This window comes from Rhincodon typus, chromosome 8 (assembly GCF_021869965.1).
Source record: "Rhincodon typus isolate 14 chromosome 8, sRhiTyp1.1, whole genome shotgun sequence".
Lineage (NCBI taxonomy): Eukaryota > Metazoa > Chordata > Chondrichthyes > Orectolobiformes > Rhincodontidae > Rhincodon > Rhincodon typus.
In genome coordinates, this window is record NC_063339.1 from 47,654,915 (window position 1) to 47,672,116 (window position 17,202).

At 40.9% G+C, this 17,202-nt stretch overlaps 1 protein-coding gene across 1 annotated transcript in view; it reads right to left on the bottom strand.

Annotated features, from left to right (window-relative positions):
• ccdc175 (coiled-coil domain containing 175) overlaps positions 1-17,202 on the bottom strand; it is a 76,328-nt gene that overhangs the window by 57,289 nt on the left and 1,837 nt on the right. The window contains exons 2-3 of the mRNA XM_048600120.1: positions 16,853-16,938; positions 5,842-5,953 (exon numbers count right to left, since the gene is read on the bottom strand). Coding sequence (XP_048456077.1) covers positions 5,842-5,953; positions 16,853-16,938 — 198 coding nt within the window. The remainder of the gene's footprint in view (positions 1-5,841; positions 5,954-16,852; positions 16,939-17,202) is intronic.

A 17,202-nucleotide genomic window follows, 5' to 3' on the forward strand; every position in this document is an offset into this window, starting at 1 on the left:
TAGATGGTGCTTTCTCTAAGGCTTAGAGGAGTCTTTGAGAGCGATTCTCTCTCAAGAGCGGAGGGTTGTTAACTCTGGCCAAAGGCAGTTAGCTCTCCAGTCTTTGCCCAACTGCCCCTTCTTTTATACCCTTGGTGACATATCAATTTCTTACAATAGATTTGGTCCTATGTTGTCAAAGCCATCAGTTTTAAATTTAATTGTTTTTTAGTATCTAAAGGATTGGTTCAAATTGATTGGCTAAATTCAAAAACTTGTTGCTCTGGTAAAAACTGCTGCTTGGCCTGCTAACTTTACAGCCTTTTGATACAAATGTTTCAATTCAGGTGCTCTCTGTGTATTTGCAAACTTTCAATTTACTGCTCACAGACATTCTTTTTAAATCTCTAAGTGTAGAAAAAACACACCATCTTTTAAATGGACCACACAATGCTCCCCCCGCCCAAGCATTTTACAAACACCAAATTCTAACTTCCTGTCTCCCAATCTACAAGTACTCTACCCAACTTTGCAACATTAACTTTTCTACACTAAAAACTTCATCAGTTAACAATTTTGGGAAATAAATTGAACACTTTCATGCATGTATTCTTCTCTAAAAATATTATTCACAGTATGGTTTAGGTGATCAGTTGTTGTGCCTCCATCTTGAAAATCTGCCATTCATTGTTGATAGTCGTGAATACAATATTTTGTATGTTGCCCCTGTTGTTGTGGGAGTCCTGCTTGCTGATGCTAATTGTGCCTTGCTCAACAGTGATGTTTCCAACATCGTTGTTAATAGTTTCTTCTGGTTTGCCAGCTTAAGTGTAGGTTGAATATAGACTAAGTTTGGTCTCGATTATATATTACTTTGGGGTCTCAGGTTCAGCAGCAATTTGGCTCTACATTTTCATCGTTGGGTCCTGTACATGTACAATGAGTTCTTTCAAAAGCTCAAATAGTGATTTAACATTTTAAGTGTTGACATGCACTTTTCTGTGCTTCAGTAAGTTGTCTCACTTCTTCCTGGTCACTTGGAGCATATATTTTGTTTGTATTTTGTAGCATATATGGGAATTTAGATTTAGAGGTAAATGAGTTATTGGTTTTTGTCCTGTGAATGTGATTTGTCTGTCTTAACAGGTCAGAAAGGCAGATTTGAACAGTGAGTACAGACATAATTTTCAAGAAAGCACGTGAATTAAGCTAAATGACTAAATAAACAACTTGGAGAGTTAACTGAGGAAATGCTTACAAAGTTTAACTTCTACTTGTTATGATCCCAGCTGATGTTGCTACTGGACAAATCAGATTCCAGGCTGAGATCTGACTTGATATTTTTGTTATTATTTAACATGTTGGTCTGTCACTGAAACATAATTATGTAAAGTTTCAGATTTAGTTTTTCACAATTAGAACAGAAGTTTATTGTGCGAAAGAAACTGAGATAAAGTAGAACGAACAAAGCTGTTTTCGTATTACACAATTTGAACGATTTCAAAACACACTGCAGAATAAAATCCCATCTATCCCAACACCATCACTTTACAGTGTTGAAATACCAGAGGGAGTTACCTTCTCTATCACATCTGCAGGTTTAACTTAATTGTTTATTTCAATTGTCTGTCTAGGGCGCTTGGATAGCCTTTTTCTTGAATAAGTTCAGTTGTGTGAATAAGTTTTCACAGCTAAATAATCCTTTCAGGTTCTAACCAAATACTTTGGTGTAGAATTTTCAAACCAAATCCCTTATACTTTTGTAACCTATTTCCTAAATATTCCAAAATACTTCTAAAGCAGAAACTGCGTTTATGTCTAACCCCAGCCAGGCCTTCTGTGAACCGAAATAAAACTTTACAATCTGTGTTTTTTTATAAACAAAAAAAATCTTGACTCTTTTAAACTATGAGCAAGCTAATGCCTTTCAATGCTGCTCTCTCTGATGGTGAACATTCACAACACAAACTTACATTATTGCTAAAGGAGGACTTCCAGTCAGCTACTCTCTGACATGTACTGGTTTAAAATCATGACTCCAGAAAACCTTACAAGTTAATTGTTAAACTCCCTAATACCCAGATAAAAATCCACAAGCCACTAGCTTAAAACCCAAACTCTGTACATACATAACACACCTTATGACACAAATGACACAGAAATATGGACTCAAGATCACAAGCAAGATTCAGCTGAGAAGAACAGTGTCATACCAGGAAAAAAAAGCATAGTTTGAGGCAGTCCAGGTTTCCAGAGCTGGAAAGAAAGCTTAAAAACTATTTTAACAGTTTACACAGACAGGGCTTTTTTAAAGTTCAGTTAGCAAAGAAAAGTTACCGAACTACATGTTTGTTGTACACCTTAGGGAGACACAGTGATAGAAATAGTCAAATCTGGTGAATGTGTAGAAAGTCGCCAAAAGGAACCTGTTTCTAACCTCTCTGTGATGGACACTGGACAAGTCAGATCTCAGAACGAAACCTGATTTGATTGATTATAAATCTTTTATTTTCACAATTTGGTTCTCATGGTAGTCACTTTTAACAAATGAACACAAGAAATAAAGCTATATTATTTATAAGACAATTTAGAAAGCTCTTATCATGGACAGCAAAAACAAAAAATCAAAATGTTTCCGAGCAATATCCTTTACAGGCACTCAAATCTTAAGCCTTTAATTGTAGAGGGGAGCCACTGAAAGAAACCAAGGGAAGTAAACTCTGAATCCCATGCCTCCAAAGATTGGAGAGTCATGAATTGGCCTGTTCAATCATATGAAAATCCACTGAGTAGGCACCATTCTTGAAACGAGGGACAGCCTACATTGTGTTAACGTAACTTTCAAAATGGTTAAAGCAATTATCGGTAAACATATATATTTACAGTGATGAAGTTGTATACATTATAGAAACACAGAAAATAACACCAGGAATAGAGCATTCTGGTCTATGAGCTTGATGCTGTATTTAATATGATCACAGCTGATCATCCAACTAAGTGCATTGTTCCCATTTCTCCCCATACCCTTTGATCTGTACAGCCCTGAGAACTACATCTAACTGCTTCTTGAAAACAGACAAAGTTCTGGCCTCCACTGCTTTTGGTGACAATGAATTCCACAGGCTGTCCACACTCTGGGAAAAGAAATTTCTCCGCATATCAGTGCTGAGTGATCTACCCTGTATTCTTAGAGCGTGACCCATGTTTTTGGAATCCCCGGTCATCCTTCCTGTGTGTACCCTGTCTAGTCTTATTAGAATTTTATATTTCTACGAGAACCCCTCCCCCCACTTCATTCTAGACTCCAGTAAATGTAGTCCTAACTGATCCAGTCTCTTTTCATATGTCAATCTTACCATCCCGGGAATCAGTCTGGTAAACCTTTATTGCGCTCCCTTCATAGCAAGAGTGTCCTTCCTCAGATAAGGAGGCCAAAAGTGCACACAATATTCGAGATGTGGTTTCACTAAGGCGGTGCAGCAAGACATCCCAGCTCCTGCACTCAAATCTTCTTGTTATGAAGGCCAACACGCCATTTTCCTTCTTCCCTGACTGCTACTCCTGCATTCTTGCTTTCAGCGACTGATGTACAAGGACACCCAGGTCTCATTACACCTTTCCCAATCTACCGTCAGTCAGGTAATAATTTGCCTTCCTGCTTTTGCTACCAAAGTGGATAATGTTATATTTATCCACATTATATTATATTTCAGTCTTGACTGCTTTCAATGGTAACAAATTCCACAGGTTCACCTCTCTCTGGGTGAAGAAATTACACCTCACCCACACAAAAATAGAAATTTCTGGGAAAGTTCAGCAGGTCTGGCAGCATCTGTGGGGAGAAAGCATATTCACTAGACCCGAAACGTTAACTCTGCTTTCTCTCCACACGTGCTGCCAGATCAGCTGAGCTTTCCTAGTAATTTCTCTTCTTGTTTCTATTTACAACATCTGCAGTTCTTTCGATTTTTACATAGTTAAATTCTGTTGCCTGTAAAAATTACACTCCATTTCTCTAACTTCTTGATCTCCATTACATCTTTTCTTCAAGACAATCTTCCACTGAAATACTTTCAAGAATGTACTTCATTCAGCATGTATTGCATTCAATGGATCATCATTCACCATCTCCAGTAAGATGTCAACTCCAAATGCATCAACTCATTTCTTTATTGAATTCCAGAGAAAACATTCTCTCTGCAATATCCTAGTCCACTCTTCTATCACTCCAATATGATCTCTCCAAAACAAGGGTTCAAGAGATACAATACTAGCTCATTTACCTCCTCCCTTTCCATCAACTGGGATCCTAAACACTCCTTCCAATAGAAAAGGATTTATTTGTATTTCATTCAATTTAATCTACTAATGTATTTGCTGCTCACAGCATAGCATCCTCTATGTGAGGGTACACCTCAGTTCAGTTAACAACACTGGCACTGAATTTTCAGTTCATTACCATTTCCTCTTGCCTTGCATTGATACTCCTTACATCAATTAAATTATCTGTTAAAATCTCTGTAAAATATCAATATCAATAACATTTTGAGAGAGATAAATTTCCCAACCACCAATGGAAATGACCAAAAGAGAAGACTTCACATTTTAAGACATTTACCAAACAAAGTAGAATTACCATAGTTTAAACTATTAAGCTGGAGAGGGTTCAGAAAAGATTTACCAGGATGTTACTGGGAATGGAGAGTTTGAGTTATAATGAGAGGCTGGAATAGATGGAACTTTTTTCACTGGACCGTAGGAGGTTGAAGGGTGACCTTATATAAGTTTAGAAAATCATGAGGAGTATAGATAAGGTGAGCAGCAGATGTCTTTTCACTAGGGTGGGGGATTTCAAGATTAGGGGACATATTTTTAAGGTGAGAGGAGAAAAGTTTAAAAAAGATACTTTTTTTTACATAGAAGGTGGTTCGTGTGTAGAATGAACTTCCAGAGGAAGTGGTGAATGCAGGTACAGTTACAATGTTTAAAAGACTTTTAGATAAATACATGAATAAGAAATGTTTGGAGGGATATGGGCTGAGTGCAGGCAGGTGGGACCAGTTTATTTTGGGATTACGGTTGGCATGGACTGGTCGGACCGAAGGCTCCAATTCGGTGTTCCATGCTTCAATGACTCTTTCTTAACAGACAAGTAATACACTTGGCGAAAAAAAAGGCAACTTTGCTTTAACCAATGCAATCAAGTTACATCTAATATCAACCTTTGCATTTCTTGCATATAAGTTACAGGATTAGTTAATTAATTAAAGGAATGGTTCCTCTGTAATGCCCCACTCTCCAGCAGGCTCACTATTCCCTAGCAAATTATGTTGAAACTTGCAATGTCTTTCAAAAGTCATTCCACTCAGTCTAAATGATCTATATATAATTTTTTACCTAAAATAAAACAAAGAACTGTGAATGCTGGTGATCTGAAGCAAAACAAAAATTGCTGGAGAAACTCAGTAGGTCTGGCAGCATCTGTGGGGAGAAAGCAGAGTTAATGTTTCAAATCCAGTGACTCTTTCCTGAACTTGACGCATTAACTCTGCAGGAAGGGCCCCAATGTCAGAATCACTACAGTATATTTCTGCCCATTAACGCTGAATCTTTTTCAATATATGCTGCTGATCTGCTGCATACTTCCAGCATTTGTTGCTTACATGTCAGAATTCCAGCATCCGCATTGTTTAAAGTTTAATACCATGAGTTTTATTATTAAAGTTGAGATACAGCTCCACGTCCATCGGTAGCTTTCGCATTTGCAAATTCGATGAATTATTACCAATTACTTCCTAAAATATTTATGTTGTGCTAAACGTCACATAAATAATATATCAAAGCAGCATCACATCACCTTACCTGTCATTTGCTGTTTTAGATTATTAGGAAGATTATTCAATTTGTGACGCAGGTTACTGGCTTCAATCGTTTCCACTTCCAGTGCTTCACGAATGTTCCTTCTAACTTCTTCCTAAAAAATGTCACCGTACACCAATTATATATTTTAATATTTGAATAAAGCTTGTAATGGTAGAGTTTAAAGTTACAGTGCACATCATTGTTTCATATTTTAAACCAAATAAAATATACTACTTTTCCATGTAGAGTTAGTTTTCTGTTCTGGATGTTGTGTCCTACACAGTAAGAGGCAATTAAAGATGTTTCCACCTAAGGCAATGTCAGTATGAGCTTAGATGTCATGAGCCTGCATTTCAGGTGCAGAGCTTTTATACACAGGTATTTGGAATTTGGGAATGGAGGCCAGGCACCTCACGGGATACTGTATGGATTAGTACAGTTCCAGAATGAAATGTCAGCTAAACCTGAGGGCCATACCTGAACATCAGTCATCTTATAGAGTCAAAGTGTCATACAGCATTGAAACAGACCCTTTGGTCCAACCAGTCCATGCCAAACATAATCCCAAACTAAACTAGTCCCAACTGCCTGCTCCTGGCCCATATCCCTCCAAACCTTTCCTATTCATATATCTATTTAAATGTCCTTTAAATGTTGTAATTGTTCCTGCATCCACCACTTTCTCAGGAAGTTCATTCCACATGTGAACTACCCTCTGTGTAAAAAATTTGCCTCATGTCTTTTTTAAATCTCTCTCCTCTCACCTTAAAAATGGGCCCCCTAGTCTTGAAATCCACCATGGTAGGGAAAAGACAACTAACCATTAACTCTGTCTATACATCTCATTCTGTTATAAACTGCTATAAGGTCATCTCTCAACCTCCTATGCTCCAGTGAAAAAAAAGTCCTAGCCTCTCCAGCCTTTCTTTATAATTCAAACCTTCCACACCCAGCAACATCCTGGTAAATCTCTTCTGAACTCTCTCCAGCTTGACAATAATCTTCCTATAACTGGGCAATCAGAACTGGACACAGTATTCCAGAAGAGGCCTCACCAATGTTCTGTACAAACGCAACATGACTTCCCAACTTCGACACTCGAAGGACTGAGCAATGAAGGCAAGCGTGCTAAACCCTATTTTAACCACGCTGTCTATATGTGACGCAAACTTCAAAGAATCATGTGCCTGCACCCATAGGTTCTTCTGTTCTACAACACTACCCAAGACCCTACCATTAACTGTATAAGCCCTACCCTTGTTTGCTGTACCAAAGTGCAATACCTCGCATTTATCCAGATTGAACTCCATCTGCCATTTTTCAGCCCATTGACCCATTTGATCAAGATCCTGTTGTAATCTTAGAAAACAGTGGCACTGTCTACTATGCCACCAATTTTGGTGTCATCCGCAAACTTACTAACCATGCCTTCTATATTCTGATCCAAATCATTTATGTAAATTACCCTATGCTGAGAGGTCTTGCATAAAATTGAAGAAGTCTTTGCTTCATATTAACACAAAATAACATACTGCTATCACTATGGAATTACATGTGAGACTAGGGCAGCACGGTGGTTCAGTGGCTAGCATTGCTGCACAGGGAACCAGGTTCGATTCCAGCCTCAGGCAACTGTGTGGAGTTTGCACATTCTCCCCATGTCTGCATGGATTTCCTCTGGATGCTCTGGTTTCCTCCAAAATTGTACAGGTTAGGTAGATTTGCAATGCGAAGTTGCTCATAGTGTCCAGGGATGTGCAGGCTAGGTGGATTAGCCATGGGAAAATGCAGGATTACAGGGATAGGGTGGGGGGGTGGGTCTGGGTGGATGCTCTTTGGTGTGGACTTGATAGGCTGAAGGGCTTGCTTCCTGATTGTAGGGATTCTATGATTCTATTATATTTGTGAGATTACAAAATCAGTTCCAAATACAGAGCATTCTGCATCAGGAATGAATATCATGTAGGTGAGTAGGCTCTGCAGGATCTTCTGCCTATCAATTTTAATTGATGGAAATTCCAGCGCGGTGCAGTGACCTCGACATGCAAACTTTTATGATACAGTATACACAACTGACTGTCACAGCTCCTACATTGCAAGTGAAACTACACTTTAAAGATAATTTGGGAAAATACTGTAAACCATCATGTCATCCTTGAAATACTTGTTTCATATCTCACCCATCTCCTGTGGTTCCAAGGTGACAGCCTTGTTGAATTGTAAGGGGTCTTATTATCTCCCTCATTACTCTTTTGCTCTTAATGCAGTTGTAGAATCTCTTTGCCCTCCTGATTTTGTCTCGAGTATACTCCTACCATCCTCATATTCCTAGAGGGATTTACTTGATCCCAGCTGTCTGTCCCTGCCATATGCCTCATTCTTTATCTTGACCAGAACCTTAATTTCTCTAATCATCCACCAGCCCTGCCCTTCAAACTAACAGGAACATACTGCCTCTGGACTCTTGTTGTCTCACTTTTGAAGGTCTCCCGCTTTCCAACCATCCCATTACCTGCGAGTAGCCTCTCCCAATCAACGTTTTAAAGTTCTTACCTAATAACATTGGCCTTACTCCAATTTAGAACTTTAACTTTTAGATCAGGTTTATCCTTTTCTAGAACTATTTTAAAACTCAGAATTATCACTGGCCCCAAAATGCTTCCTCACTGACACCTCAGTCTCTTGCCCTGACTTATTTCCCAAGAAAAAGTCAAGTTTTGCTTCTTCTCTAGTAGGTACATCCACATGTTGAATAAAAAAAAATTCCTGTACACGCTTAAATTCATCTCCATCCAAGCCCTTAATACCATGGCAGTCTGAGTCTACGTTCAGAAAATTACAATTCCCTACCATTACAACCCTATTATTCTCACAGATAACTGAGATCTCCTTACAAACTTGCTTCTCAATTTCCCACTGACTATTGGGGGCCTATAGTACAATCCCAATAAGGTGATCATCCCTTTCTTATTTCTCAGTTCCACCCAAATAACTTCATTGGACATACTCCCAGAAATACAGCTGTAATGTTATCGCCAACTAAAAACTTTCCTTCCTCTCTTGCTCCCCTTTCTATCCTTCCTATGGCATCTATACCTTAGAACATTAAACTGCCAGTCTTGTCCTTCCCTGAGCCACATTTCTGTAATAGCTATGATATCCCAGTCCCACATTCCCAACCATGCCCTGAATTCATCTGTCTTACCTGTCAGGCCTCTTGCAATGAAATAAATTCAGTTTAATTTATCAGTCTTACCTCATTCTCTGCCTTGCTCTTGCCTACCTTGACTATTTGACTTGTTTCTCTTTTCAACTGCACTTAGATTGCTCTCTTTGGGTCCCCTCTCTTACTAGTTTAAAGCCTCCTGAGGAGCAGTAGCAAATTTTTCCATCAGGATATTGGTCCCCTTCCAATTCAGGTGCAACCAGTCCTTCTTATACAGATCACTTCTACCCCAGAAGAGCTTCCTATGATCCAAAAATGCAAATTCCTGCTCCCTGCACCAGCTTCCCAGCCACCCACATCAACTCTAACCTCAATTCCTAATCTCACCAGCATGTGGCACCAGGAGTAATCTAGATATTACTACCCTACTACTTTTTAACCTTCCGCCTAATTTTTTATATTCTATCTTCAGAACCCCGTCCCTTTTTCTTCCTATATTGTTGGTACCAAAACGTACAACGACCTCCTGCTGGTCACTCTTCACTTTGAGAATATTCTGCACCGTCCCTGGGGCATCATTGACCCTGGCACCAGGGAGGCAACAGACCAATCTGATGTCCCACTGTCGGTCGCAGAAACATCTATATGTGCCCCTGACCTCAGAATCCCCTATCACCACTGATTGTCTGGAACTTGACATACTCCTCATTACAGTAGAGCCAGTCTTGGTACCAGTAGCCTGGCTGTCAGTGTTCCATTCTCCTGAGAGTCCGCAACCCCTGACATTTTCCAAAATAGCATACTTGATTGAGATGGTTATAGCCACAGGAGAATCCTGCACAACCTGTCTACCTCTCCTACCTTTCCTGGAGGTAACCCATCTATCTGACCATATCTGTGGTTTTTCCCACCTTCCTGAAACTGACACCCATCACACCCCTGGTTCCTGTAAATTCCTCATTGCCTCTAACTTCCGCTCCAATCAATCCATGACTGTGAAGAAGGATATGGACGCCAGAGAACCTAGGGAAATAAATAGTGATATCTCAAAAATTGCCCATATTACGGGTGAGGACATTCATCCTATGGACCATCACTGAACAGCAAGCTGTTGTTCCTAAGACAGTCATTGACCTCATGTCCTCTGGAGTTATCTCAATTCCCCAACATTAGAAAGCCCGCTTCTACTTCCTTCCCAAAATCCACAAACAGGACAGGAGCAGACAGACCCTCATTTCATCCTCTTCCTGCCCAGTTGAATGTATTTCTTTCTATCTTGACTAATTTTTTTATCCCCTCGTGCACTCTCTTCCCACTTTCATTCACTATTTTCTGATGCTTTTCATTGGGTCCACAATCTCCAGGTCCCTGGCCATAGCTGCCTTCTCGTCAACATGGATGCGCAATGCCTCTACATGTTCATTCCCCATCAGAATGGTCTGAAGGCACTCTGTTCCCACCCACCACCATCCTGCTTTGCCTGAATGAGCTTATTCTCACTTTGAACAATTCTACCTTGAATTCATCTTACTTTCCATAATTGTCAAATGTGTGGCTATAGGTATTCACATGGGTCCTCAATATGCCTGCCTCTTTGTGGAGGATGCGGAACATCCTGGTCACCTCTCTCAGCTCTTTCTCTGATAAATCAATGACATAATTGGTGCTGCTTCTTGCTCTTGTCCGGAACTGGAGAAAGTAATCTATTTTGCCTCAATTTCCATCCTTTTCTTGCCTTCACATGGTCCACCTCTGAAATTTCCCTTCTCTCTCTTGACTTTTCTGTTTTCATTTCTGGGGATAGACTATCCTCTAATGTACAAACCCACCGACTCTAAGGTTACCTTGATTACACTTTCTCATGTTCTACTTCTGGTAAAGATTCCATTCTCCTAGTTACTCCACCTCAATTCTTACATGTCCTCCTTTATCATCAACAAAAAATTTCCCTCACTGTGGTTGACGGAGCCCACAGCCATATCCGATGCATTTACTCCATTTCTTCCCTCACCCCTTCCCCTCCTTCCGAGAACAAAGATAGGATTCCCCTTGTCTTTGCTTTTCTTTCAACTAGGCTTCACATTTAAACGATTATCCTCTGCCAATACTGCCACCTCCTGCAAGATACCACCAAACACATCCTCATCTCGGCTTCTTTGTCAGTGTTCAGGGACTGTTATAACCTGGTCCACTCCTCCATTACTCCTAGCACATGCTCAACCCACCACGGCACCTTCCTCTGCAATCGCAGAAGATTTTAACACTTGCCCTTTCACTTCTTCTCTACGCACTGTAACTCACGTTCCAGGTGAAGCAGTGGTACTTCTTCCAAGCGAGTCCACAGGATTCACTGCATATAATGCAGTCCCCTATATGCTGGTAAGACCAAATGCAGACTGGGTGACTATTTTGTAGAACTCCTCTGCTGTGACAGTAAATGTAACCCTGACTTTCTGGTTGCTTGCCATTGCAACGTACCACCTCATGCTAACATTTCTGCAGTGCTTCAGTGATGTCCAACATAAGCTGGAGGTACAGCGTCTCATTTTTGCTTTAGTAATTTAACAACCTTCAGGACTCAACACTAGTTCAACAACCTCAGCATATGAATACTGCCCTCTGATATTGCTGCCACAGCTGCTACCATCTTTGTGAATATGTACACTGTGGAATCAGAGTAGCATTCATGAAAACTCTGTATAACACCACAGAATAGATCATTTCTGCTATCTTGCTTCAACACTGTTTAGGAGGTAATGACTGACCCATATCGAAAAATACCGGATGCAATTGGAGTGGGAATATAAAGTTTTAACTAACAGATGGCATATTCATGGAAAATATAGTCAAATTGAGGTGTCACCTGTTTTTACAAGTTTTGTATCAATGCTCAGGTGAGGGTTTTTCTTTTGGTTTCCAAATGTTTGAATGTGCCTGGTTAATAGACATGGTGGATCATGAATTTCAGGAATATTAATATTAAAGTGAATTCCAAATATTTAATATGGACTCTATGATAAAGGTATCATTAGATTGCACTTTTAATCTCCAAAAACAAAATTTTAACAATAAAGCATGCTGAAAACAGGGAAAAAGGTAGTAGAAAGAAGTGCTTATATACCTTTTATGAAATTGTCGTCCCAGATCTCTCAGGGTTGTAATGATAAAAGCTGTAAGCTTAATTAAGGCTAAAATAAAATGTCAACTCTATTTTGTGGAATTGCTTTGTCTTTATTTACATCCAAAATAAAGTATTCACTGAGCAGGATCATTCTCTTGCCACTTAACTCCTCGCCTCAGAAAGGTGCTGACTTACATGTACTTTTATTCTTTGGGGTTGTGGGGTTCAGTGGCTGTGTCAGTGTTTACTGCCTGTCCCTAACTGCCCTGGAGAAGGTGTGGTGAGCTGTCTATTTGAACCACTTGAATCCATTTGTGGTGAGAACACCAACGGTGTTGATAGGGAGAGAGCTACGATAGAGGGAAGCAGCTGTAGATGGTTCGGCCTAGGACATTACTCTGAGAATTTAAGGGCTCTTCTGGCATAGTGATAGTGTCCCTATCTCTGAGTCAGGAGGCCCAGGTTAAAGTCCCACTTACTCCAGAGGTGTGTCATAATATCTCTGAATGGGTGATTAGGAAATTGTTTAAAACAAATACTGAGAATGTCAGGTCCCGTATGGTGTAGTGGTAGTGTCCCTATCACTGAATTAGGAGGCTTGGGTTCAAGACACCATTGCTTCAGAGATGTGTTATAGCAACTCTGAATAGGTTGATTAGAAAATATCTACCTTGAGAACTTAAGGCCTCTTGTGGTGCAGTGCTAGTAGCCCTACCTTTGAACCAGGAGACTCAGGTTCAAGTCCCACCAGCCCCAGGAGTGTGTAACAATATCTCTGAACAGATTGTTTAAAGATACCAAAACTCAAATAGTCACAGTGTCATAATCAGGGGCTGCTGAAACCTCAGGACAGGAGATGAGTGTCAAAAAGGGTTGAGATTAAGCAATGCCGCTGACAATGTGTAATTTGTTCAGAGGGCTGTTGCGGTACAGCGGTAAGTATCCCTACCTCTAGACCAGGAGGCATGCGTTCAAGGCCTTTCTGCTCCAGAGGCAGGGAAGAACTACTGAGTAGGTTGGTTTGAAAACATCTTCAAAAAGACAACCACAGACAATAATATAGGGGCCAGTTGAGTCAGCTCTGCCACTTGATCGTGATTGATACATTTCTGGACCTCGTTTTCCTGTCTTCTCCCATAACCCTTCATTCCCTTACTAATCAAGAACCTATCCATCTCTGTCTTAAATACTCCCAATGACTTGGCCTCCATAGACTTCTGTGGCAATGAGTTTCACAGATTCACCACCCTTTGGCTGAAGAAATTTCTCATCTCAGTTCTAAACAGTCAGCCCTTCACTTTGAGGCTGTGTCCCTGGGTCCTAGCCTCTCCTACCAGTGGAAAGATCTTCTCCACAACCACTCTATCCAGGCCTCTCAGTATTATGTAAGTTCCATTGAAAACCCCCCTTCTCTTTTTGAACTCCATCGAGAACAGACCCAGAGTCCTCAACCACTCCTCATATGACAAGCTCATCATCCCCAGGATCATGCTTATAAACCTCCTCTGGATTCTGTCCAGTACCAGCACAGGGCCCAAAATTGCTCACAGTATTCTAAATCTGGTTTGACCAGATCCTTATACAGCCTCAGCAGTACATCTCTGTTCTTCTATTCTCGCCCTCTTGAAATGAATGGTAACATTGCCTTTACCTTCCTAAATGCCAACTGAACCTACATGTTAAGCTAAAGAGAATTCGGAACTAGTATTCCCAAGTCACTTTATGCTTCAGGTTTCTGAAGCCTTCCTCCTTTTAGAAAATAGTCTACACCTCTATTTTTCCTACCAAAGTGTAGAATCTCACAGTTTTCCACATCGTGTTCCATCTGCTACCTGTTGCCCACTCTCCTAGCATGTCCAAGTCCTTCTGCAGCCTCCCTGCTTTCTCAGCACTACATGCCCCTCCAGCTTTGTAACATCTGCAAAATTAGCAACAATGTCCTCAGTTTCTTCATCCAGATCATTAATGTATAACATGAATAGTTAGGTCCCAACACTGACCCATGTGGAACTCTAATAGTGCCTGGGTGCCACCCTGAATAAACACCTCTTTATCCCCACTCTCTACCAGTCAGCCAGTCCTTCATCCATGCCAGCACCCTCCCCCCAACACCATGGGCTCTTATCTTAATTAGCTACCTCCTGTGTGGCACCATGTCAAAGGCCCTTTGGAAATCCAAATAGATCAGGTCCAGTGGCTCTTCTTTGTCTAACTTGCTAATTACTTCCTCAAAGATAATTCAAACAGATTTGTCAGACATGGCCCCCGTCTTGACGAAGCTGTGCTAACTCAGTCCTATTTTACCATGGACTTCCATGTACTCTGTAATCTCTTCCTTAATAGTGGACTCAAATCTGACTGAGGTCAGGCTAACTAGCATCCTTTCCTTCTTAAACGAAGGTGTGACATTAGCCATTTTCCATTCCTCTGGGATCCTCCCTGACTCCAGCGATTCCTAAATGATCACCACCAATGCCTCTACAATCTCCTCAGCTATCTCCTTCAGAGCTCTGGGATGCAATAAATCTGGTCTGAGTGATTTATCCACCTTCAGATCTTTCAGGTTTGTCAGAGGTTTCAGGTATAACTCTTGTGTGAACCAGGAGGCCCAGGTTCAAGTCTTAGCTACTCCAGGGGTGTGTAATAAGTCTCTAACCAGGCTGATTAAAAATACCCTGCTCTTGTGGTACAGTGCAGTGCCCCTACCTATGGGCCAGGAGGCCTGGGTAAAATCCCACCTGCTTCAGTGTTATCTAACAGTATCTCTGAATAGGTTGATTAGAAAATATCTGAGAATTTAAGGGGTCTTGTGGTGCAATGATAGTGTCCCTTCCCATGAGTTAGGAGGCCCAGGTTGAAGTCCCACTTGCTCCAGAGGTGTGGCATAACTCATCTGAACAGATTAGCAAATATATACCCCGAGAACTCCAGCTGTGATGTCCTGGTGCTAAAACTGACCTCCAACAACCACAACCTTCTAAAATTGTGCTAATTATGATTCCAACCAGAGGAAAGTTTTCCCCACTTGTCATCAACCCCTGTTTTGCTGGAACACTTGATGCCACACTCTGTCAAACATGGTCTTGATGTCAAGGAAACAAAAAAATCACTCTTACCTCACCACTGGAGTTCAACTCTTTTGTCCATGGCTGTAATGAGGTAAAGAGTTAGGTGGATCTGGTGTAACCCAAACTAAACATCAGTGAGCGAGTTGCTGTTACTCAATTGCTGCTTAGTATTACTCTTGATGTCTCTCTCTGTCACTTTTACTGGTGATTAGCAATAGACTAATCAGGCATTAATAGGCTGAGTTGTATTTGTCCTGTTTTGTATGTTCAGGATGTACTGGGGAACTTTTCACATTTTTGGGTATCTCCCAGTGTTGAGTCTGTACTAGACCAGCTTGGATAGGGGTGTAGCAAGTTTTGGAGCACAAGTCTTCAAGGCTATTGCCAGGGTGCCTAGCCTTTGCAGTATCCAGTGCCTCCAGCTGTTTCTTGACATCCAGTGGCATGAATAGAATTTATTGAAGATTGTCATCTGTGGTGATGGCCATATGCAAAGGAGACCAAGATGGATCATCCGTCTTACATTTCTCACTGAAGGATGTTGTGAGTGCTTCAGTCTTAACTTTTGTAGTCATGTGCTGAGCTCCCATATTGTTAAGGATGGGGATGTTTGTGGAGCCTCCTCCTTTAGTGAGTTGTTTAATTGTCCACCACCATATTCGACTGGATATGGCAGGATGTAGGACTTACACCTGATCTATTGGTTGAGGAATTGCTTAACGCCATCGATCACTTGCTGTTCAGCATACAAGTAGTCCTGAGTTTTAACTTCCCTAGATTGACACATCGTTTTTAGATATGCCTGGTGCTGCTCCTGGCATGTCCATCTGCATTCTTCATAAAGCTGAGTTCACCCCTTGGTCTGGTGGTAATAGCAGAGTGGAGTTGCCATAAGATTGCAGATTGTGTTGGAGTACAATTCTGCTGCTGTTGGAGGCCCTCAGCGCCCAGTTTTGAATTGCTATCTCTGTTTGAAATCTCAATTCGCACAGTGATAGCATCACACAAATTGATGTTGGGTATCCTCAATGACTAGATTATCTTTGTGCTCCATAGTTAGAACATAGAACATAGAACAGGACAGCACAGTAGAGGCCCTTCGGCCCACGATGTTGTGCCTAACTTTTACCCTAAACCTAAGGTCTATCTAACTTCCACCCCTACCTTATACTATCATCCTTATGCCTATCTAATAGCCACTTAAATGCCCCTAATGAGGCCGACTCCACTACCCTCTCTGGCATTCCACGCCCCTACCACTCTCTGAGTAAAGAACCTACCTCTGACGTCTTCCCTATATCTACCTCCACTCACTTTAAAACTATGCCCCCTCGTAATAGCTACCTCCAACCCAGGAAAAAGTCTCTGGCTGTCGACTCTATCTATACCTCTGATCATTTTGTACACTGAGTTCTCTCAGATGTACAAATATTTCCAAGAAAAAAGTAGGCCAGCCCATTATACTTCTTTGCATTAGTTTATAAATGGTTTGGCCATCACCATATTGTAAGCCTGGAGACTCAGCTAAATAGTTAATAATTGTCCTCACAACCAGAAATGGTGAGCCTGAGCTGAACTTGCAAAAAAGTAACGTCTAAGACAAGTTGAAATATTCAATATGATCTCAATTTATAGAAAATTCAGATAACACCTTACCAGCTGACCAACTCCTTTTGTTATTTGTGCAAAATTTCGAATAGTTTCATGATTGAAACAAAACTTTTCAATTTTCAGTCGCTTTTCTGAAAAGAGAAACAAACAATAAATAGTGAACCAGTTTGTACATTTCAGTGAAATAAAACAGTATCTGTGATGACAGTACATAGATTTTCAACACTAACAGGTTATAGCTCTTTATGATTGCAATAATTTTAATGATAGTAGTGATTTGAAGGAATGATGGGGCTAGGGAGATTTTGCGGGGGGGAAGGGTGACAGAAGGAATTGGCAGGCTGATAAGGGGAAGAGGGGAAGGGGGAGAGGGGAGAGGGGAGAGGGGAGAGGGA